The sequence below is a fragment of the Aquila chrysaetos genome, chromosome 25 (assembly GCF_900496995.4).
Source record: "Aquila chrysaetos chrysaetos chromosome 25, bAquChr1.4, whole genome shotgun sequence".
NCBI classification, from domain to species: domain Eukaryota; kingdom Metazoa; phylum Chordata; class Aves; order Accipitriformes; family Accipitridae; genus Aquila; species Aquila chrysaetos.
In genome coordinates, this window is record NC_044028.1 from 5,645,422 (window position 1) to 5,668,772 (window position 23,351).

The window sequence follows — 23,351 nt, forward strand, 5'->3', positions numbered from 1 at the left end:
AACACAAGTTTTGGGCTGGTTTGCAGTGAACAGGTCCCCCGCACCCAGCCCTGCCTGGGACCAGCTGGGTGCTGCCCCATCCTGGCAGCATCTCCCCATCCCTCCCGGGGGGGGGCCCAAGGGAGGGCCAGCCTACAGAAAGGGTGACGGCACCGCTGCCGGGAAGCGCCCGCGCTGCTGAAACCCCGTGAGCAATAGGAAAATACGCGGGCGAGCGGCGGGTGGCACAGCTTCCTCTGCCTGACGCAGTTCCCCTTCGCTGACCCCGGGGGGGGGGGGGGGGCAAGGGGCACCAAATCCCGCACCCACCACGCGGTCCCAGCCCCGACCCCCCCGTGTGCTGCGGGATGGTGGCTTTGCAGGGCCTGCTGTCCACCCTCCCCTTTCTCTGGGAAGCTTTTTGGGTACCTGTGAGTTGGGGGTTTTTTTGGGGGGGGGGGGGGGTGGGGGGGGGTTGCTGGGTCAGGGTGATGCTCAGTTCCCCAGGGCAGGATCCAGAGCCTCCCCCTCTGCCTGCAGCAGCCCAAGGGCTGCAGTTTGGGGGATATTTTTTTTTTTTTTTTTTTTTGGTGCAGTCTGAAGGTTGTGCGGGTGTTGGGAGGAGGGGTTGCTGCTTTAGCACACACTGACTTCCTGCTAGGTTGTATTTTTAGCAAGGCCAACCCCCCGATAACCCAGAGATTCAAGCAAAACTGTGAAGTAAGTAAGTGTGCCTTGAAAAGAAGAAAAAAAAAAAAAAAACCGATGCTGGGTATGGAGGAAGGCGGAGGGAGGAGAGGATGGTGCAGGTGAAAGCTGGTACCCGTGCAGCACAAACAGGGCTGGTTTTGGTGGGGGCGAGGCGGGGGGGGGGGGGGCAGGTCTTAATGCTATTGCCACAACCCATGAAAGTTGAGGCTTAGTTACCGGCAGGTGGGTGCTTGGTGTTGGCTGAAACGGTGGTGGAGAGGGCGAAGGGAGGGCTGGGAGGGAAGGGGCTCGGCCCCCCCGCAGCCCCCAACCTTCCCACGCACACGCCTGCCCGCCGGCTGTTAACAGCACCCTGCTAACAACCGGCTCTCACCTCGCCCCCGCTGCCTCCGCTCCCACCCCGAGCCTGGGAAAAACCAGCCCTGAGGTGCCAAGTCCTGCCCGAGCCTTTTGGGGAGGGGAAGGAGGAGAGGACCCTCGCGCCCTGGGATGCAAAAGGCCGGCGGATGCCGGTACCCGTGGGAAAAGAGAGGGATGCAGGCGCAACCCCTCCTCAGTGCATCCCTGAGAGCTTCGTTAGAGGTGATAACATCCGCGGGGGGAACAAGGGGTGTTCAGCGCAGCTCATCCATAAAGAGACGCCGGAGCCCAGGACCAGGTGACTGTGGTCAGCAAAAAAGCTGCTTTATTGGTGACGGCTCCCACGGGAACCCCGTGGCAGCAATCGGGTTCAAGTCCCTGAGAACACGCTGTCCATGCTGGTTCCCCATCCCACGTCTATTGCTTTAAAACACATCCTAGTTACAAAAAGCACAGAGTGATGTTCCAGATACTGGAACATATAAATTAAGGTAAGTGATAGTTACAAGACATCGCAAATTTTTTTTTTTTCTTTCTTAAACAGATTATCAAAGGTTGGGGATTTTTTTTTTTTCTGATCCACAGAAAATGTATAAAAAGCATTTTAAAATCTACATATTTCTCAATGTGGTTTTCTTCTTAAAAAAAGGCACAGTAAAAAAAATACTGGCGCAATAACATATTTACAACGCACCCATTATGGGCTATTTTCACTCAGCTTCGGGTTGGAAACGTTCAGCTCCGGCTCAGCCCATTTACCCCAGGGGTGCAGGGCTGGCAGCGGCAGGCAGGGCGGCTGCGGGGCGGGGGGGATGCGGGGTTCCTCTCCGTCCCCGGCTAAATCCCTCCCCGGCAGGGAGAGAGCAATAGCCGGGCTGGGAAACGCTACCTGCCCGTGGCAGGTGCCCATCCAGCCGGGCACCTCTCGGGTTCTCCGGCCACCCCAGCAGCATCCGCAGGGCTGGAGGATGCTCTGGCCCCATGGTGGTGGTGGGGGGGGGGCACCCACCCAGCCCACGGCCGGCCCGCGAGCAGGCAGGGAGGCGGCACTGAAGGGAGACCCTGTCCAAACACGGTGCCCACGCCGCACCGGCAGCTCCGGAAAAGCCCCCCCCGCCGTATTTATAGAAAGTCTTTACGTTAGTCTCTATAAATAGTGCATAGATCGATGCTGCCAGCAACAGTTCAGCCAGACGGGGCGGGGGGGGAAGATCTGGGAAACGGAGCTAACGCCAACGCCGGCTGGCAGCCCACCCCACCGTCTCCCTCCAAGTGCGGCTGTCGAGCGCCCAGCAGCTTTGCCGGGGCCGGGAGGCTTCCCCTGCCCACCCTCTGCCTGCCGAGCCAGGGAGCAAAACTCGCTGGTGACTCTTCATCCGAATCGGGAGCCGGAGCTTCGCTGCTGAGATTTGGGGGCTGGGAGAGAGGGTGGGATGGGTGAGGGGTTACGGGAGCGAGGTGGGCGGTTGAGGCAAGGGAAGCGGGGGAGGCACACACCAAAAAACCTTAACATTTGAAAAGGGAAAAAAAAAAAAAAAAAAAAAAAAAAGAAAAGGAAAAGCAAGCCCGGGGGGAGGCAGAGGCCCGCAGTGCCTGCGGTCGCTCCCCACGCATGGCGTGGGGCCCGCCAGCACCGCGGGGGTGCCCCACGGTTAAGTGCTCAGGACCCGTCCCCCTCCACCGTCCTGGCCGGAGCAGGCAGCGGGCACGGGCAGGCAGGGCAGGCAGGGCAGGGGACACGGGGGGGGGGCCGCACAGCAGCCTTCAGTACACACACACTGTGCAATACCACAGCAACGACGTCCGTCCGTCCGTCTGCCTCGCGGTGAGGCCGGACCGACGCACCCGCACGCAGGTCCCGCACGCCCGTCGGATACCGGGGAAATTCGGGACGAGGTTGGAGGGGACACACGCCTCCTAGTAAACCACGTTGGCGGGGCACCACGGCGTGTCGGGGTACAGCAGGCAGTGCACGGAGCGAAACCTGCGGAGGAGAGGAGCGATGCTGAGCGTGGCGTGGCGACGGCCCCGCGGCACCCCGGCTTGGGGCGGGGGGGACGGGACAGGGTCCCCCCATCTCACCTGGATGGGTCCTCCTCGACGGAGAAGGCTCCCTTCATGTGGATGGAGTTGCGCTTGTTTTCGAACATGCCGTAGCTTAGTGTCACCTGGAGGGGGGAGCACAGAGGGGGTCAAGCGGCCGACATGGCCACAAGGATCAAGCAGGGGCATGGGGGGGGGGGGGGGGGGCTGCAAAATTCCCCCCGTTTCCCAAAGTCTCCAGTCACAGCCTGTATCACCCCACAGGGATGGGCCGACGGGGCTTTCGCCCTCCGCTGACGTTTTGGTCGCACGTCCATCGATATCCTAGCCACGATGCCCAGTTTTTAGGTGACAACATGAAACCAGCTAACGGTACCGTCCGCCCCCAAACCCCTCCATCCACCCCAGGGCGTCAGGACAGGGATACCTGCTTGTGGATCTCCGACTTGGGCACCTGGTGGAGGTTCTCCAGGTGCGAGTGGAAGAGGTTGCTGCGGATGAGCTTCACCCCCAGCACGGACTCGATGATGTAGCCGATGGTGCAGTCGTCGGGCAGGCGGATCTTCTCCGCGGTGCTCATGAAGTGGCCCCCGCTGCGGGGAGACAGAGAGGGGCTGCAGAGGAGCAAAGCCCGGGGGACGTGGGCACCCGGCGGGGTCTGGGCTTGGCCGGCGGGTGCCCAGCTCGAATTAAAAAAGTCAATTAGGGGGAACTGAAGTCCTTCCCAGCTTGTTTCCAAGCCTCCTGCAGGCACCCCCAGCAAGGCAAAGAGAGCAAGGTGGTGGGACGCGGTCCAACGTCCATCCCCAAAGATGTCGCCGCTCTGTGCCCCGCTGGGACCGTGACAAGTCCCCACGGGAGAGCAATGCCAACGCTCTTACCTGGCCCACGGGCTCATCTTCAGTGCCAGCCCCCGGCTGATACAAAACCCCGCTCCGCCCGTGGCAAACCAGAAATGCACAGGGTGCTGCGAGAGAGGGGAAGCAGTGGCCGTGAGACCTCCTCCCGCCGACCGGGGAGCAAATTCCAGCCCAAATTAAGCCAGCCCCAACCTCTCGCCCCCCCCCCCCACCTCCACCTCACCATCTTGTTCTCGCTGATCCTTTCCGTAGCCTGGATGGGCCGGTCCAGGCTGGGCTTCCCGATGTAGATGTCCTGCGTGTGGGGGTAGCTGGAGAGCAGCTTCACCAGCGTCCGCACGTTCACGTAGTTGTCGTCATCCACGTGGCAGAACCACCTGCAGTGACAGCAGTGTCACGCCGGGCCGGGGCAGCTCCCCGGACCCCACGCCGAGATACGGCCCCAAAAACGTGAACGGGCTCTGCTTGCACCGTCCCCCGTCCCCTGCGGCAGCCCCGGGCGCTGCTTACTTTCTGCCGGACTCGATGAACTTGTCGTACTCCACGGCCATCTTGCAGGACAGGGCCTGGCGGCTGTGGGCGGCCGAGCAGTTGGTGTTGATGACGTTTCCTGCGGGAAAAGACGGGGGTCAAAGCCCGGCGTCGGGGCATCCCACGCCTCCCCGCGTGCTCGAATGGCGACGCTTCACCACGCACGTCCCAGGCGCGCCAGGGAGATGGAAACCCCACGGATATCCCTGATGCTCGGTGGCCTCCGTGCCACGTCGTTTTGGGCAAAGAGTGAATTTTTTGTGAACGGTTTTTGGGTCCACGTGAGACAAGGGAAGGGGTGAGCAAGGGATGCGGATGCAGCGGATGCACCAGGGTTGAGTGATATATCACTTGCCATGCATGATGCCACCCTACATCACCTTGCCCATCCCGGGACGACGTACCAGCCATCCTGGGAGCGAGGGGGTGTCTGAGAGCTGGTTTCTCCAGGACATGGTAGCCAAAATCCTGTTCCCGCTGCCTTTTCCTGCAGCGGCCACGCTGGGCCCAGGTAAGGGCTGCCAGGGAAATGCTCCCATGAAATCTTGGCCGTGTTGCCCATCAAACCCACCTCGTCCCAGGAAAAAAACTGGTGCAAAGGCACCCACTCCATTAGCGTGCTCCCCAACAGCATCATGCAGGAGATGGGCTGGGCTGACTGGGAAGGAAACCCGTCCCCAGATGGGGCTCCCGGGCAGAGGGTGCTTTAGGCACAATCAGTGAAACAAGTTGCCTCGTTCTCAGCCCAGGTCCCTATGGCAAGGGCTCCTGAGATTAGTGTCTAACCAGTGGCATTTTGGCCATTTTTTTTTTCAGAGTTCCCACGGTAGGCTCCACGCCAGCCATGCTCCCCAGGCCGGGGCTCCTCAGGGGACCTGGCCGGGTCACGCACGCAAAGGGACAAGGGCCACAGACTCACGTGCTTGCTTCTTCAGCTCTTCATCCTCCCCATCTGTGAAGATGAAGGTCTGAAAGAGAAGACGAGGCACGTTTGAGGACCAAGGGACTGAGGCCACGCGGCTCTGGATGCGACACGGCACCCCTCGGCAGCACCAGGGATCAGCACCTCCGGAATGCCGGCGGTGACTTCTTCCCCCTCGCCAAAACCCAAAGCGGCACCAGAGACGCCGGGCATCCCCGCAACGCTCTCAGCTTCAGACCAAGAAGGGTGCCAAGCCGTCCCGGCTGGATGTGGCACGCACCATCGTGTCTCACCGAGGTGCAAACCCCAGCCCCCGCGCTGAGCATCCCCATCCTCTCGCCTTTTCCGTGAAGCAGCAGCAGGCAGGGGGGATTTGGGGCGCCGCAAGGGCCGTCCCCTTGGCGGAGAGGAGCAGGTGACGGGGAGCGGGTGCAGAACTCAGCTTGATCTGAGCCGGGACTTCAGACTTTAGCCGGCGCGGCCGGCACGCGCGGCCGGGGATGCCGAAGCAGCCGCCCGGCAGCTCTCCCTGCCCAGGCAGGTGTGTTTGCCCACGGCGCCGGCTGCCAGCCACATCCCCACCTGTGTCAACAGCGCTTCACCGTCCCCGGCCACTTGCACAACACCCCCCCCCCCAGCTCCTCTCTGCTCCCTGTCCCCCTCCCAGGGTGGCTGAGTGGGTGCTGGGGGGTGGCTCTCGCCAGCCCGGAGGAGGGGACAGTCGCTCACTGCCCACCCCAGCACGGTCCCCACGGTGCCAGGCAGCATCCCACCTCCACCCCGCGTACCCGAGCTGCGCTCCTCTATTTACACAGCTAATTCCTGGCATATGCTGCCCGGGGAAGGAGGATTGGGGCGGGGGGGACTGCTGTTGGCCTGGGATTTGGGGAAGGATGAGAAGCAGGAGGAGAGAGCAGGGGGTGGGAAAGGCATCGCCATCAATCAGCGGGCAGCAAACAAAGCTGGAGGAGAGAAACCACAACCAGCTGCCAAGCGCTATTAAAAACCAGACGTGCACAAAAGGGCAAAGGAAGAAAGACAAAAGGGCTGGGGGGGGGAGGAAGGCAGGAGGCGGCGGAGGGGGGGGGACGACGATGGAGCCTGAGCACTGGGGATGATGAATTACAAGTGAGCTGGAAATTGGGTGCCACCCCGCAGCCGGCCGGCCCCGGGAACGCGCTGGGGTTTTGTGGTTTGTTTGAGGAGGTGGGTACAATAGTGGGGTTGACTTTACTCAGCGGAGGAGAGTTAAGCGGGCAGCGGTGGTCATTAGCATACAGCTGCACTGGTTAACCCGGCCGGCCTGTGTTTGCTCAGGTCCCAAGCTGGGAGGCTGGTGGGGAGAGCCCAGATCTGCAGGGAGGCTGAATGGGAGGAGAGGAGGGCGCGTTCCTGGGGACGGGGCTACAAGTGACCTTTGGGGCTTTTCTCCTTGGGGAGAAAAGAAAAAGGAAAAAAAAAAAACAAACCAAAAAGGATGGAGGAGGTGGGAAGGCAAGTTCTCACAAATGCACAGCCTGCTGTGCAGCCTGGCTTTTGGGGAGGGACAGAGGTCAGCCCCCCAAGGGGTCAGGAAGGCTTTGAGCAAAAGTTTAGGGGACGGAGGACCCGCTGATGAGGAGGGGACAGCTGGGGGACAGGGACCTTAGCTCATCAGCTGCGTGGCCAAAGATACGTGTGGCCGTCGTGGCCCCGGGGACGCATCACTGCTGGGATGGGACAGGGTCAGCGCTGTGCATGGAGGAGGAGGATGTCACCCCCAACCCACACAGGGTCCAGCCAGCACCTCGCCGCTGGTCCCCATTTCCCCCAGGTGCCCAGCGAGGGGTCAGGCGGCTGGGGGGCTACGAGCTGAACCAGGGCAGCAGGAGACCATCCAAGGATGCCCAAGACGATCCCATCACAAGCCCTTTCTCATCCACCCCGAGACACGTGGTGCCCCGGTACATCCCTCCCAGGGTCCAGCCCTGCCGGAGGGGGACGGGGACACAGCCTCCGCACAGGCGAGACAGAAAATGTTTGCTTGATTAGCACAGAAACGCCGTCCAGCAACTGCCTTCAGCTGCTCCAAAAATAACCCCACAACTAATCCTCCAGCTCAGCCGCTATAAATAGACCACAGGGACAATTGTTTATTACTCGCCCGTACCGAAAGGCAGGCGAGTCCTAAGGAGGCATCTTCCCTCCAGCCTCTCCCCATATATATCCCCATAATTTTCCTGGTGTGGGTGGACCAGGTGGCACTTTGGGGACCAGGACAGGGGCACACAGCCCTGCAAGTCACATCATAGGGGCTGTCGGGGCCTCACAGGTTCCCAATCTCCCTCTCAGCCCCACCACGACATTCTATTAAAACTAATAAAAAAAAAAAAAAGAAGCCTTTATTTTTTAATTCATGTGTCTGCATTTCTTGGAGGGGAGCTGCACCCTTCCTGCACAGCCCCTTTGCCTGGGGCTGCAAGGGAGAGGAGCAGAGGTGCCAGCTGAGCCAGGGAGGGGACAGACCAGGAAAAGAGGGGGACAAGAAAACACCGTGTCCGTGTGACAAAGGAAAAACTATGGATCAGCCTTTGGCATCCCCAGTGCGGGGTGCTGGACATACAGTGGTGCAAGTGGGATGGGACACTGCAGCCAACATCCCCGAGCTGTCACCTACCAAGCCGCTATCTCCAGCCCCAACCCCTCTCCCAGGCAGAAGGCACCCAAAGCCCTTACACCCACCTCTCTCCACCTTTCTCCCACTTGGCCCCTGTGCCAGCCGTGGCACCGAGGGGTGCCAGGACCTCCTGGGCCCCCCCCGCAGTAACTTTTCCTGCGGGGTGCAGGAGAGGAAGGGCCCGCTGCCCCCCCCCCAGCCCTTGCAGGAAACCTCATTGTTCTCAAAACTGCAGCTTCAAGAAACACAGGATGCCAAATCCCTCCCAAACAATAGCTGCCACTGCTTCATACAGCCCCGCACAATGCGCGGCCTCTGCCTACGGGGACCGAGAGGCACCCGGGGTCCCTATGGCCGGGATGGGGTCAGCCCCCCCCCCAGCTGCCTGCAAGGAACCAGGCAGCCGCCTGCAGCCCCCCGCGTCCTCTTCACCCTTGGGGAGGGCCCATTTCTTTTTTTTTTTCTTGCCTTCCCCTTCGTTTCTCCTTTCGCGGTGACTCATTTCCCCCCCCTCCACCAACCGAGCTTATGGGTCGCTCACGGCTGGGTGCTGCGCAAGGCGTCCCACCAGCCACAGGACCACCCCGGGGGTCATCCTGCCACCCTCCGCGCTGCCCGGCCCAGCGGTCCAGCCAGCTTTCCGGGGTGACACACGCTCAGCAGACCCCATGCCCACCGCCATCTCCACCTTCCCCAGCAGCACACCCGCCGAAAAGGGGAACCTCGGCCAGGCGGGCACCCCCGTGACCCTGCAGTGCACAAATCCTGCCCCCGCGCCATGTCTCACTTCCCTGTGCTGGGAGAGGATGGAGCACCCTGGCACCCACCTACGCAGCACCCGGGGGTGGGGGGCTGCACCCCCTTTCACCCCAAGGACAAGGGGGATGCAGCCACCCTGCTTGGGTACAGGGAGGCAGCCAAGAGGTGCTGGGGGGGGGGGGCTCAGCCTCCAGCTGGGCAGGGGGCTCCGGGGGGAGGCGAGGGTGCTGCCGGAGCAGGTCCCTTCCCCGGCTTTTTGTCCCCTACAGCAGATGTTTTCCCTCCAGCTTGCGGGGGTTAGGAGGGAAAATCCCCACCCTGCTTCAACGGGGTGGGAGCAGAGCGATGGCAGTGTCCCCACTCCTGCGTGGCGGTGGCTTTCCCCAGGACTGGGGTGGGGGGGTCTGTGCTGGCACAGGGGTCCCAGGGCTGGGACCCGCAGAGGCGGGGAAGGGGCTTGCAAGACTGCGGGCCCTTCCTCCCCCCCCCGGCTCCTTTCATCAAGAGGAAGAATCCTCCACTGTAATTTTAAATGCTATAATTTTTTAATAACCTCCTCGCAAACAATGAGCTCATTGTGCGGCGAGGGTCCCCCACCCTCCCGCCTGGCGCTCCACGCGCGCCACTCACCGGCTCCGGGGCTTTTATGGACAAGGACAGCGGCATCATTTGGGGCAGGCAATTAAGGGGCCCCCACCCCCAAAAACCACACAGGCTGCCCGGGGGGGGGGCAGCAGGGAGGGACCCTCACACATGAGCTGAGTTCAGCAGTGCTCAGCAGGCCCTGGCACATAGCCCAGGGCTGGGGAAAGCCGGCTGCACTCGGGAGCTGTTTTGGGATGAGCAGCCCAATCCAGTCTCAACCACTCCGGTGGGAGCCCAAGTGGGACACCCGTGCCAGCACCATCCACGGCAGCCACCCCGAGGATGGGGACCCTGGCCAAGGTGCTAGAGAAATTTGGGAGCCGCCATCGGAGGAGCGTGCTCTTTGGAAGGCAAACCCATTCCCTCTGCCCCGAGAGCAGGAATTTTTTCAAAGCCTGCAATTATCGCACCGAGCTGGAGGAAGCCAGCAGATCCCACGCTGGTGGGACGGCAGCCCAGCCCAGACCCCTCACGGCACCGTGGCGTGCGCCGAGCCGCCCGGCCGCCTTCGGGGTGCCCTGCGGACAGGGGACGTTTCTTATGCAACTCTGCCACTGCAAACCACCCGACTCAGCAGGAAAGCAGTGGGTTTGGACTCACTCCTGTCCAGGATTTCTGCCTAATGGCCATTTTCCTCCCCCTTCTCTTTTCTTTCAAGTGCAAAGTTTCCCCAGACTACACTCCAGCATCCTAAGGATCCCGAGACAGCTGGAAACTCTCCCCAAAGCAAGGAGGGGAAAACCCATAACTCTCCTTCAACAGCAGCTTGTCCGGCCTGGATTGTGCAACCCGCGGAGCAGATTTAGAATCGAATAGGGATCTGCTCTCCCTGTGCAGAGAGAAGCAGGAAGGAGAAGGGGGTGCCCTTTGCAGTGTCTTGGAGGGGACAGAGGGCAGGAAACAGGGACTATTGTGGGCAGAACAAAGAGCAGCCAAGGAAGGACACAATAGCTATTCCTCCCTATCTGCCAGGGTCCAGCCTGGAGTTACCTGCTGGATTTAACCCCTTCTCACCAGTCCCTGCATCCCTCCTGCCCGGAGAGCTGCCTGGCTAATGAAGAGCCAAGAGGGAGGAATGATGCAAGAAGAGGATCAGGGGAAGGAGAGACGTGCCATCGGGCACGGGGGATTCTCAGCCCTTGGGCAGGAACTTCCCCGTGTCGCTGAGGCAGCACATGTGCCTGAGCACCATTAGTGAAACAGGAGCGAGAGAGGGACAGGATGAGCAGAGACGGGCCTGACTCAGACCAAGAGAGACGTTTGAGCAGAGGCAGCACCCCGCTGTCACCAAACCACCCTCCTGGGGCAGAAACCACGGGACCAGGCAAGGAGGGGATGCAGGAACTGCACAGCTTCCCCAGGACAGGGAAGCAAGGGAGAGGAGCCCCGTGGCACCAATCCTGCTCTCCGCAGGCAAAAAAAACCCAACTTGATGCCAAGTTTGAGGGAGCCCAGGGTGTCCCAAAGCTTCCCAGATAGAGCCGCAAGGTCAGCCAGGGAAGACCAGAGCTGGTCACCACTGGCAGCACAGGTTCATCCCCTCTGCCTCCATGTGTCGTCCCCCCCCAGCCCTCGCTTTTCTCCGCAGGACTTCCCACCGCCTCCAGCTCTCTCGGCAGCTCCTTGTCCTCAAGTGCTGTACAAGAGCCGTCACTCAGCGCTTGGCTTGTCAGGCGGGCACCTCGCCGGGCTGCGGCCCCCCTGGCTTCATGGCCCTCATCTCTAGGCAACCTGACCTGGACACGGCCGGCTCCGGCTCCCCCGTTCCCATGGAAAGTGCCACACAAGAGGCTGCGAAGCCTTTTCTCTGCGCCAGGAGAAAAGGGGCTTTGTTAGCTTGCCCAGGGGGACAGCGTGAGAGCCGAGCCTCGGGTCTCTGGGAATCCAAACGGACAAACGAAGCACAACAAAAAAAAACCTAGAAGAAAGCCGGAGCTCACAAGAGAGAGGGGAAAAAAAAAAGAGCAGCCATTCCCAGGATCATCTGTAGGTGCTCAAAGAGCGTTTTCCACCACCACCACTCACCACCCCCTCGCAGTGACAGCAGAGCATAAAAGAGGTTTCCACTAAATAACTGTACCAGGGAAAGACGGCAGAGCCACTGCCAAGCCCAGGAGACCTGAGCAAAAAAAAGGGACAAGATTCACAAGGGGAAAAAAAAAAAAAAACCCAAGATAATGCTTGGGGTAAGTTGCAGGAGCCAAGACCCCACGGGGTCTGGCAGACCCGGGTGAAGGAGGCAGGGGCAGGTCGATCCCCACCCCCACCTCCCTCCTCAGCCACCCCAGATTTCAAAAAAAAAAAAAAAAACAAACCAGTTTGCAAGCAAGAAACACAATTCCAGGCCAGGAGGAAACACGTGAAGACAGTAGGATGGAAAGGTTAGGACCAAGCATAACTTACTTGGGAAGCTGTCTAAGGATAGAAAAAGTGTCTTAAGAGCAGATGGCAAGGCACATTTCCGAAGGAAACAGCTTTTTTTTTTTTTTTTCCCCTTTTCAATTTTGCTTCAGTACTTGAAGGACAGCGTGAGGGACTGCCAGGGCTCCGGGCAGGACATCAGTAAGGTCAGGAATTGGACTAGCTGGAACTGCTGTGGTGCGGGTGAGCCAGAGCAGACCTGCAAAAGCCCCCAGCCACTCCAGTCCTGCCCAGTTCCTGACAAGGGGACCGAGAGCCTCGGCGCGTCCCAGTGCTCTCTCGGCCCTGGGCTGCAAAAACCGGGTGTCCTTTGGGCAAGTCACCTGCAGGCACCTCTTGGGGACCTGCTAAACCTCACCCGCAGCCAGGCCCTGCGGCCCAGGAGAGCACCGACAGGGACCTGGCCCCGACTGTGGCACCAGCGGGCTGGGTTGCATCCCTACAGCGTGCCTCAGTTTCCCCAGTGGAAAGCAACTCGGGGCAAGCTCTGCAGTGGGAGCCGCTCAGCAGGAAGGAGTTTTGGGGGACGGCTGCCAAGTGCGAGGAGCCCAGGTGAGGCTCTCTCCATCACTCGCCCTGCGCCCCAGCCCTTCGCCCTCCCGAAAGCACGGCTGGCTCCACAACGGCCCTGCCGAGCCTCCAAATACCACCCTGCTCAGGAGATCCGGGGGGAGCAGAAAGAGGAGGCGGCATTTGCCGGGACACAACCCCCCCCGGACCCCCCACGCCACGAAGGGCCGGGACCGGGGCTGCCACCCGTGGGCCGTAGCCCGCTCCGTGCCGCTCCCACCGGCCAGCGGCAGGGACCGTCCCCGTCCCCATCATCCCCTCACCATGTCGCGGTTGCGGGAGATCCAGGTGTCGAGCAGCAGCTCCAGCCGCGCCTTGTGAAACTTCTTGGTGGTTTTGACGGCGATGAAGACGTCGCGGGGGGAGATGTCCTCGGCCGGCGGTCTCGGGGGGCTCGGCGGAGCGGCGGGCAGCTCCCGCCGGGCTCGGCTCAGCCGCCCGAAGTAATCGGCGAAGCTCCGGAGACCGGCGGGACCCTGCGCCGCCGCCGCCGGGGGGGGGGGGGCCACCGCCACCGCCCCCAGGCTCTGCAGCGCCCGCTGCGCCCCACCGGCCTCCCCCCGGGCCAACCCCGGCCTCCCCGGCGGCTCCACCATGAGCACCAGCAGGCAGGTGAACATGGAGCCCACGAGGGACAGCAGCAGTTTCCTCCCGCAGCTCTTCAGCATCCTCCCGCCGCCGCCACCCGCGCTCCTCCTTCCTCCTCCTCCTCCTCCTCCTCCTCCTTCCTCCTCCTCATCCTCCTCCCTCCCTCCTCATCCTCCTCCTCCTCTCCGCGCCGCCACCGGCCGCGCTCCGCCCGCCCCACCACCGGCCCCCGCTCCGCTCCGTCGCCTTTAAACCGCCCCCGCCTCCGCCCGGGGAGGGACGGGGCCGGGGGCCGCCCCCACGCGGGGCGTGGGCAGCGAGCGCCCTGCCCTGCCCTGCCCGCAGCCTGCTCGCTCCGTTCCCCCAAAACCCCGCGCCTTGCCCCCAACCCCGTCCCCCCCACTCGCGTCCATTGCCCGCCCCTCGGCCCCGTCCTGCCTGGCCTCTGCCCTCGGCTCACCTCCTGCCTGCGTCTTGCCTTTGCTTTGCCCAAAGCGGGTGGCAGGGTGCAGGCAGGCTGCCTGCTTCTCCTTCCCTCCCTGCGAGGCCCGGGGGGGGGGTGTGGGAAGATGGGGAGGATGGGGGTACACCGGTCCCTGCAGCCCCACCGCTGAGCAGGGAGCATCGTTGGCCGCTTCGTCCGTAGCAAGGGGTGCGTTTCGCCCTCCCGCTCGTCCTGAGCTGTTATTTCCCAGAGCCCTGCGCCGAGGATTTCTCACAGCCGTGTCCAAGAGGTTACCAGAAAGCCGACCAGCCTGACCAAACTCCAGGCAGTTTCCCATCAGTCTCTTCTGAGACGTCATTAAAAAAAAACCCAAAACAAACCAAAACCCCCCAAAACCACAGCACTCCTCTCGCTTTCACCGAGCTCCAGCCTGGTGGGTAAATCCGGCAACAGGGCGCTGGGGGGTTTGTTCCCATCCCTCCTGGGAGATGCTCCCAAACCCGGCTAACCCCATCCCGGGTGCAGCACCGTGCTTTGGATGATGGGCAGCCCCAAGGTGCAGGGGTGTCTGAAAATAAATGCTACACAGATGCCAAGCAAGCCCCCTTGGTGATCGCTACCATGATAACGATGCCTTGCTACATGAGACACTGTTTTTCCAGCCAGGCGGTGGGAGAAGTGGTGGCTCCAAGGGAAAACTGGGTTGAAATCTGGCCTTGGATATGCCACTAACCTGCTATTTTACTGACGCCAAACCCCGGGGCCTCTTTTCCCCCTTATCCACCCTCTCTGCAGGCAGGGAGCTCTTGGGGTTTTCTCTCCCAGCGTGTGTGCTGCTACAGGGAGGCTGATTTGGGTTTGGGTCTGGGCTGCAATGTAATGCCATAATCAGGGGCTGCTGTGTTTTTGGGCAGGGACCTTGTCCAACTTGCATTTTTCCTGCTGTCACGTGCTCCATTCATCTCTGGCACTGCATAAACAATACCATAATACCAGGCAGGACGAAGCAGGGAAGCTGCTTCCTCAGGCAAGCCCCAGCATTTGCCTTCTCCTGATTTTAGCCTATACATTCCCCTGGTCAGTCCTTCAACCATGGCTCCAGGCTAGAAATGCTCGGGGAGGCTGTGGGGTTTGGTTTTGCATGTCGGTGCTGATGTCTGGGGAGAGACCTGTGCCTCCAAAGAAGCCTCCCGTAGTAAAAGAAAAAAAAAGCAGTTAGACCATACAAACACAGGAACCGAATCCCACACTCCCCACTTCCCGCTATTGCTGCAGAGCCCAGCCTTCTAGTCTCAATTTGCTTTTTTTCTTTGGGCGCCCTTTGTCTCCAACCCGATGGCACAGCAACCGTGGCTCGAGAGGCAGCTGAAAAGCCCGATCGGCAAAACCCTGAATGAAGAAAGAGCTCCTTTCTCCAGGAGCCAAAAGGGGACGAAAAGCACTTTTCCCCCGACCAGCTGCTCTCCCGCTCCCGCAGCCCCGGCGCTGGCCGGGGACATGCGCCGTGGCCAGATGTTGGGGTCCCCGACGGCGCCGCGGGGCAAGTGACAATACGGGCTCTGTGTGCCGCCGGCCCCCGAGCGATGTGTCGGGGTCTGGCGAGCCGCCGTGCCGCCTCCAGCGCCGGCACAAGGGTTCTCCCGGCCCCTGGCGCTGCCCGTAACTCCCTTCCCGGGGCTGGCGCTCGGCTCAGCCCAGCTGCCCAGGGTCAGTGAGCCGTGGCAGCGAGGGGAAGCCGTTCTTTCGGCGGCATTGTCCCGTCGGAGCGAGAATCCCCCGGGATTGTCCGGCCACTGGCCACGTCCCCGCAGGCTTCCTCTCAGGCGCCTGGCCTCCTGGCTCGACCCTCGCCTGCCACGTGGATGTCCCCAGCGAGGCACGGCCCCCGTGGGGAAACGGTGATGGGGTAAGTAGTGGCCCTGCTTACCCCTCGGTGGGCACAGGTTGGTACCCAAGGGGCGGGGAGCAGGAGGATGCTCGCAGGAACGCCCCGTGCCTGGTTCGGTGGCATTCAGCCACTCTTCTGGGTATGAAGGTTAGGGCTCGTCAGGGTAGCTCCAGCACCAGACAAATTTGGGTGGCCCATTAATACAAGGGCTACGGGACAGGGATGGTGTCATGGCTGCTCTGCAGGACTGGGAGGGGAATCTCACTTTCTCCCCCGAGAATGATCCCATTTTGGACACGGCCCATAACTCACCCCACTGAGATGTCACAGGGTGAGCCCGGCGGGGTGGTTGTGCGCTCCCTGTTCTGCCTGGCTCCACAGGGATGCATCTGAGCCAGAACCTGCTGCCCAAGTCCCCCAGATCTCAGGGATATGCCCTTTGCAGAGGAACCCCACTAGCTCATTCCCACTGCAAATTAACCTCACCGAAACCCTGTACTGGTTTCCCACTGGAGCTGGTTGGATTCAGCCCTGCACCGACCCAGGGCTGGGGCTGCACGTGAGGCATCTCTCTTTCAGCCATACCGTGGTATTAGGTTGGTTTAAATTGGTTTAAACCCTCCGCATTGCCCCCGGTCGCAGCCTGACCCCGGCGCTCGATAGGTGGTCCCTAAGAAGCTCCCAGGTTCTCAGGGCTGCTAAAAATGGTTAATAAATCCCCAGTAATAAAGTGTTCAGCTCATCCGAGAGAAACGCTGCGCTCGGGCTGCAAAGCTGCATTGTCCACCCGGAACGATTTACGCGCTTCATCGGACAGGGGTTAAAAGCTCTGTCAGGTGCCGACTTCGCTGCCATCGCATTGTCATGGGTATTTAACGGGGTTCAGCCCCGACGTGCGGCTGGGCAGCCGCTGCTCCGACCGCACGGCCGAGGTGTGCGAGGGAGATGTTGGAGGAGGGCAGCCCGAGAGTCGGATCCTGCCCGCGGTCCCCCTCTCACCCCCCGCTTTTTCTTTCTGGGATTTTCTGAGAGCACAAAAGAGACTTTGCATCAATTACTGGTAGGAAAACGGCAGCGCCCCGTGGCAGACTTCTGCGCTCCCTGGCCCGGGTTTGGTTAACTTCCCATTGTCTGACGGGCTCTGCTATTCAGGGCCAGTGCGAAGGCTCGTTATTTTCATCTGTTGGGTTTTTTTTAACCACCCTGGCAAGAAAAAAAACCTTCCTGCCCTTGTAGCAGAGGGTCTGGCGGTACCATCGAGGTGGCTGCAGAGAGCGGAGCACGTCGGTCCCTCTCTGCCCAGCACCCAAATCTCCTGCAATGGGTGCTCATGATGCATCTCCTGATGCTGAACCGTCCCCGTCCCCATTGTCCCCCGATGTGGTCCAGCTCTGGCACTGCTCTACGCTGGGACCTGCTGCAAACCCCATCCACCCTCCGTGGCCTCAGACCCTACATCGCTTTCCCCCTCCACCTCGGGAGACTGCGGGTCCCCTCGGCAAGGCGGGGGGGGGGACACGATGCGATCCGTGCAGGGCACTTTGAGATCCCACGGGGCCAGGGGGCTATACAAATGCAAAGCGTTATTATTTTCCCGAGGCTGAAGCAGAGGCCTGAGAAAGGTTGAGCGAGAGAGGCAGCGAGCGGGGAACAGCGGGGGATTTAGCTCCTGAAAAGGAGCTGGGGAAAAAAGCGGGCGAAGAGTTTCATTGTGCGCTGGGCAGAGGGGGTCACGAGCAAGTTAAACTGGTTAATGTATTGGAGCAGCTTCCTCCGAGCTGCTGGGAGCAAGCAAAGCCCTGCAACAAAAGGCCGAGGGAGCATTCTTGTGGGGAAAGTGGGCTCTCTTTAAAAGGATTTGATTTCTTTTCTGTCAGTTGAATGGAATTTGGTGGTGACTCCTCCAGGTCTAAGAATTTGGGGCTTTGGCGGTGGCAGTGGCGGGAGGGGATGGTCCCCGTCCCCCCCGCCCCGTTCCTGCATTCTTCTCCATCTCCAAGCCCGCTGCCCCCAGATTACAGCCCCCGGTGTTGTGGGGGGAGAGAAGGGCTGGGGGAACACAAGCGGCCCCATAGACGCACTGATCCTGAAAGAAAGCGAGGGGCACGGGGCCGTCCCCGTCCGGCCTGGTTTCTCATGCTCCCTATTCAGCCCAGAGGAGGGGAGGTAGATGGGGGGAGAGGGGAGGGCGGTGGGGCAGCCACCACTGAATTAATGCCTCTCTCAGGGCTTCGTGGTCGAGGTGGATCTCAGGGGGGTTTCAGCAGCGTAAGGTGTGTGAGGGGAGCTTTCCCCTCTTTCCTTTGGGGAGTGAATTTTTAATGTTAAAACTGTGGAACAAAGGTAAAAACAGGAGGGAAAGGGAACCTGAACTAGCGAACCAGCTGGATTCGACCCCGCTTTCCCGCAGCCTGTGCATCTCTCTCCTCCCAGCAGCAGCTCTGAGGGCAGCTGAGGACTGTCCTTGCACACCTGGCTCTCCCAGCCCAAAATCTCTGGGCTGGCAGTCAGGATCCCCCCCATCTTCATGGGTACACTCACACAGAGCCAGGGGACTGCCACCAGCCGGGGATGCTGGGCTGGATGCAGGTCTCTCGTTGGGTATTGACCCCGACAGCAAAGCAGGGAGCTTTAGAGCTGTTCTGGGCTGGAGGCTTGCTGTCACATATTGCTTAGATTTAACTGGCAATGTGGGTTTGGGGTGGTAAAAGAAAATAATTAATTCTGCAGAGCTTAAGTGACTGGTGGTCCTGCACTGCATGAGCTATTGCAGAGCCAGAGCCTTCAGCAGTGGTCAGCTAGGTGGACAGACAGACAGACAGACAGAGGTGAGTGGGGCAGCAAAGGCTCCCACCAACAGTGCCCAGCTCACTGTGCCTCAGTTTCCCAAGAGGTGATGTGCCTCCGGCAGAGATCCCCTAGTCCCTGTCCCCTGGGCTGCTGCCTGTTTGGGAGATTCCCTTATGGGCTGCCCACAGAGCCCATACGTGTCCGTCTGTACAGGCAGGGCCAGAGCACAACAAGCTGAGATCACGGTTTGCTGCAGATGACCGTCAGCCTGTCCCAAGCTCCTTCCAGGCAGAGGTGGGGTAAGAGGAGCTTGCAGCTCCTGGCCTTTAATTTCTGGCCTCTCATTCTTTCTGGCCCCAAATTTTTTCACATTCCTGTCCTGAGCTGTTCCTCTCCCCACTGCCTTTCTGAAGATGCGCCAGGAGCTGATGTCAGGGCAAGCGTTTAGAGATTACCCCAAGGAGGAGGCAGGAATCAAGTCTCATACTGGGCTGGACTGGACTGGACAAAGGCCCAGTCAACCCAGTGTCCCATCTGCAGCAACAGCAGAACTGGAGTACAAGGAACAGCAAATAAAGGCAGGCTGCTCCCAGACCCTGTCCCAGCCAAGCCCTGCACCATTTGGCAGCCGCCGCTGTGGGTTCCTCTGCGAAGGGACCGGTGGCAAGAACCGAGAGGAGCTTCTCCTCCAGCTCAGCACCTGCCTTAATAACTCCCTAAATCTCCTGCTTTAAGGTCCACGTTTGATGCAGCGGCTGGTCCCCCCGCTACCATGAGACGGCGGCCACTGCTTTCCTGCCCACAGCTACCTACAGCTCCAGATCTCCAAAACCTCCCCAGGGAGAAGGAGCCAGGGAGAGGATCGGGGATGCATTTTAACTCCCTGCCCGGACCTGAGCATCTCAGTGCCCGCAGCTCGCCCCGGAGCAGCGATATCTCCCACAGCCGCCTGCGCACACCCTCTGCATCCAACCCAGATCAGATACGTGTGCCACCCCGGCCCCGACACGCTCCTGCCAAGGCTATTTCCAAACGCTGGCTGCCCCCAGGGAACTTGGCTTCTCTCTGGGCACCCCCAGCTTCTTGGCTTCTTCCTTGCCCCTGGGGTGTCCCGATGAAGTTGCCGAGCGGTTTTTCAAAGGTAAATCAGTGAGGCAATATTCACCCACCGCTTCCCCCAGCTTGCCCTGGTGGTCTCCAAAAGCCCATTCCCCATCACACCCCTGGGAAATTGTTCCCTCCCTTCCCATTGCCCCTGCAAAAGGGATTAAAAGCAACAGTTCATTTTTCATGTGATGTTAGTTTAAATAGGAATTTCGCTGCTCTGGCTTCGTCCCGTTTCCGGGAGCCGAAGCCGAGAGAGGATAATATTAGTGCTGTGCAAGGCAGGGAGGAGGAGGAGGGAGGTGGGAGTTGAAAGGGGGAAAGGCGGGGGGGACGTGCGGGGGTGAAGATGGGATTAAAACATCCCATTAGAATTTCTGTTTTTGGAAAGCTCACAAAAATGTTGACATGTAGCATGACTAACATAGTGCAAATGTCAGCCCGACTCTGCGAACAGGGGCCCTCGCTCTCCTCCCAACATACTGGCCCCCTTTTAAGGCAAAAATATACAATGAGCCGCACAATGGCCGAATTCCAGAGAGCAGCGCTAATTGTTCCTCGCTCACGTCGTCGGGCTAATTGCTTCGCTGAAACCGTTCGTGCCTGGCCTGGATCCCACGTGTTTTTACCATTTAATTAGGAGAGAAAAGCTGAGGCCAGGAAACGGGGTGAGATAAAGGCAGGCAGAGATGGAGGACAGGTCGGGTGCCCCAACCTGGAGAGGAGACGTGCTACGTGTGTGTGCTCCGGTGGGCGAGTGGGCAGGGAACAGCCTCTGCACCACACCAGCCTCCAGCGAGATTGAAGCTGTGCAGGCACCCAGGAGACGAGTGGGAGACTGGGACAGCTCTCGAGGCTGGTGACACCAAGTGTGAGATGGAGAAACGTCGCCAGCAGCAAACATTTGCAAGAAACACCTTCATCCAGCTGCTTGGTGACTGCTCCAAGGCTCATGGACGCAACAAGGGTGTGCGTAGCTCTTCACCTGGTGCCGTAATTAGAAGGTCTGTCCATTTGCAGACCACGTGCAAAGCTTGATCAGGACTCAGAGAGGGAAACAATAGATGAGCAGGAAATGCCTTTTGATGGCTGCTTATTGTCTTCCACCTTCTGGGGGAACTGGAAGTTTAACTATAGTCTTCCTCTTTCAGGTATTCCTGTGCAGCTTCATCCTCATCCTCGGAGGATGCGCCTGGACCACAGCATCGTCTGGCGCTGGGCTCCATTGTGCTGAGGAATGTGCACGCGGTTTTCCCCTTGAATAGCTCCTCTGAGACTGCAGCGACCCTGAAACACTGCAGGGCCCCAGCACAGCCCCTCTGGAGGAGAAGGGTTTACTTACGGGTGCCACTGTCTCCTCTAAGGTGCAGTGCAGCATCTCTGCTGCCTCTCACCACCCCGCTGTGCTGCCGGTGATGCCACTCCCCGTGTTGTAAGCAAGGGTGGGTGCACAAGGTTTAATATTAGCACTTCCTTCCCTTTCCCCCCATCCATCTTACAGAGCGCTGCCTGCTCCACAGCATCCTCTGGGCAGCCTTCATCCAGGCTGCACGGTGCCATAGACAGAGAAAGCCACTTAATATAGATGATCTGACACTGAAGTGCACCATCTTCTAGTGTGGACCCTGATGGAGCTGATCTGTAACTCCTGGAGGCATTTCATCTCCCTGTGAATGCAAACAGCCGGGGATTCCTCCAATGCCCATCAACACATCTTCGTCTGGTGAGAGTGACCAGCAAGAACCCATCAGCCTTGTTCATGCAAGAGGGGTTTGATACGTCGGTCTCACAACAGCCTGTACCACCCTTCATCCCCCCACAAGTGCTCCCAGCACTTAGGATCACAGCAATACAATTTGCAATTGGCAAGTTTAATGGCTTGGTGGTCTCCGTATCAGAACAGCTCTTGGCCTTATAAGCAATACTCCTGGTGGGTTTGGGCACTCCACGCAATCATTTCAGATTGGTGTGAAAAGATTGTAGCACAGTTTAAAGTGCAAATCTCAAAGTGAACCTGGCTGCAGCCTCCAGTAGTGCTGCAGAATAGCCCCAGGAGCTCTGTGGATGAGCTGTCACACCCATGTGGGCAGAGGAGCTGTGGCATCTGTGGCTGGAGGCATTTTCTTCCAGCTGTCCTGGAGGTGAGGGATGTGCTTGGACTCTGCATCCCTCCCAACCCAAGGCTCTCGGCTTTCAGGTTTCTTGAAAATAGGAAGCATTTTGCCCAACTGCAGATAAAGGAGGAATTAGGCACACAGAGCTCAACCATGAACAGATATGGAAACTGCTGAAAATGGGGAACACAAACTTCAAACATTCCCCAGAAAATCTGCAATTTTCTGTCCCAGTATAACAAGGGTGATCTTCTCTTTGTGTTTCCATGAAAGCCCGTAAGAGCACACCCACACCCTGAGGACAAGGATGCTAACAAACACTGGAATTTACAACAGCGATTTACTCAGAAGAAAGGCTCCAGGTGAAAAGGACTGATGCTTAAAAAAGAGAGAAAGAATTCTTCATAGATGCAAATGCAATACTTGTAAGTCAATATTTGCTCTTGCAATATTGGCACACGCAGAAACAGTTTTCCAACATGAATAGGTTTCAGCCCAGCTGCTCCAGGATCATGTTGTTCAGAAGCATTCAGATCCACTTCTTAAACTTCATTAAAGATGTGTTTTTTTAAAGCCTTTGGGGCGCTAAGAGTCTTTTATGACAAGTCCTTCTAGCCATTGAAATCCACCAGCACTGTGGGGTGGCCTCGTGGTAGCTAACCAAGAACAGATGATCCCTTTGGGAAGAGAATATTTAAAACCCCAAAACATAGACAAGTCAGAACAAATCCATGTGACAGTAAGAGAGTTGAGAACATTTCTTCCCAGATCAGTCGGTCATAGACAAACCCCCAGACGATATTTAGTTCGGGACTAACCCCCCCACCCCAGCATGTTTCCTGCTCCCTCCACATGCTGGAACCTCACACCAAGATGCCCAGCGCTGGTCACTCATTTGAGGTTTTGAGCAGTCCCCTTGAAGTTACTGCCACGTGTGTATGAGCAGGGTACCTGGGAAGCCCAGGTGGCATTAGGACCTGCTGGCCAGGCACAGCCCATGTGTACTGCAAGCCAGTGTCCCTGCCCCAGTCCCCTATGCCTGTCCCACACAGAAGAGCCCAGTGGGGAAGTCCCCAGCTAAGGGATGTGGAAAGCTGCTCCCAACACTCAGAGAGGCCAAGAGCCTTTCTTCAGACCTGGATTTATTTACACAAAAGAGGAAACAGAGTCAAAACACTGGGAATTAACTTTCCTGCCTGGGAGGGGAGAAAATAACCCAGCCTAGCCGCTGCACTGGGTGCTCTGGGAGCAGCTGTCCCAGTTTGTGAGGTACCCTGGGACTCGTGGGCAGCCTGCTGTAACAAGATGAGCCAAGAAGCAAGCAAGTGTACTGTAGGCTGGGAAACCAAGATGTGGCTGAGAACTGTGCACGATTTCTGCATACTACCCAGGAAAAACTTAGGTCAGTGACCATCGTCAAAACCTGGTAGCAAAAAATGAGGAAACTCCTCATTCCTGTTCCCCATGGCTCAGAAAAGTTTGCATCAGGAAGGGTGGAGGCGACGCGTTTTGTACTCTTGGAAGGGACTAGGCGTCCTCAACAAACTGATTGCTCCTCTCGTTGCTGCAGAATGGCCTCTGTCCTTTTCCCTGTGAGGGTCCCCTCTGTTCCCCATTCCCTGACCTTGAAGGACCTTATTGAAGGATGACAAGGGCATTTCTTTTGAGTTTATTTCAAGTGTTGCCCAATTAGAGAATTAACTGCAATCTCCAGTTAGGAATGGCATCCTGGGTGTGGGTTGTCCACTCTGGTGGAGAAAGGACATTATTCAAGAATAGTTATCCTGGTTTTTACACTCAGAATAACATGACTTTTATTCTGGAATAAGTTGGTTGCTGGCTGCTCATCTGGAACAGGGCGCGGGGAGCGTGCCAAACCCACGGAGGGGATGCAGCCACCTGCCCCGTAGGAAGTGGGACTGGAGCCAGACAGCGTGGTTTGCCCACACCGCTGGACAGGCACCC

General features: G+C 59.1%; 1 protein-coding gene and 1 long non-coding RNA gene across 2 annotated transcripts; one reads left to right on the plus strand and one right to left on the minus strand.

Annotated features, from left to right (window-relative positions):
• Nucleotides 1–1,344: 1,344 nt before the first annotated feature.
• Nucleotides 1,345–13,207, minus strand: LFNG (LFNG O-fucosylpeptide 3-beta-N-acetylglucosaminyltransferase). Its single transcript, XM_030002258.2, has 8 exons — nucleotides 12,721–13,207; nucleotides 5,404–5,452; nucleotides 4,464–4,563; nucleotides 4,177–4,330; nucleotides 3,975–4,060; nucleotides 3,521–3,686; nucleotides 3,133–3,218; nucleotides 1,345–3,034 (listed from the first exon to the last, which is right to left on the minus strand). Exons 1-8 carry the CDS (start codon nucleotides 13,123–13,125, stop codon nucleotides 2,968–2,970), a joined length of 1,113 nt encoding a protein of 370 aa, XP_029858118.1. The 5' UTR covers nucleotides 13,126–13,207; the 3' UTR covers nucleotides 1,345–2,967.
• A 1,417-nt stretch (nucleotides 13,208–14,624) lies between these two features.
• LOC115336031 lies at nucleotides 14,625–21,775 on the plus strand. The gene is made up of 2 exons (XR_003921596.2): nucleotides 14,625–15,396; nucleotides 20,424–21,775. It is a non-coding gene; the product is annotated as an uncharacterized LOC115336031 (long non-coding RNA).
• Nucleotides 21,776–23,351: the final 1,576 nt, after the last annotated feature.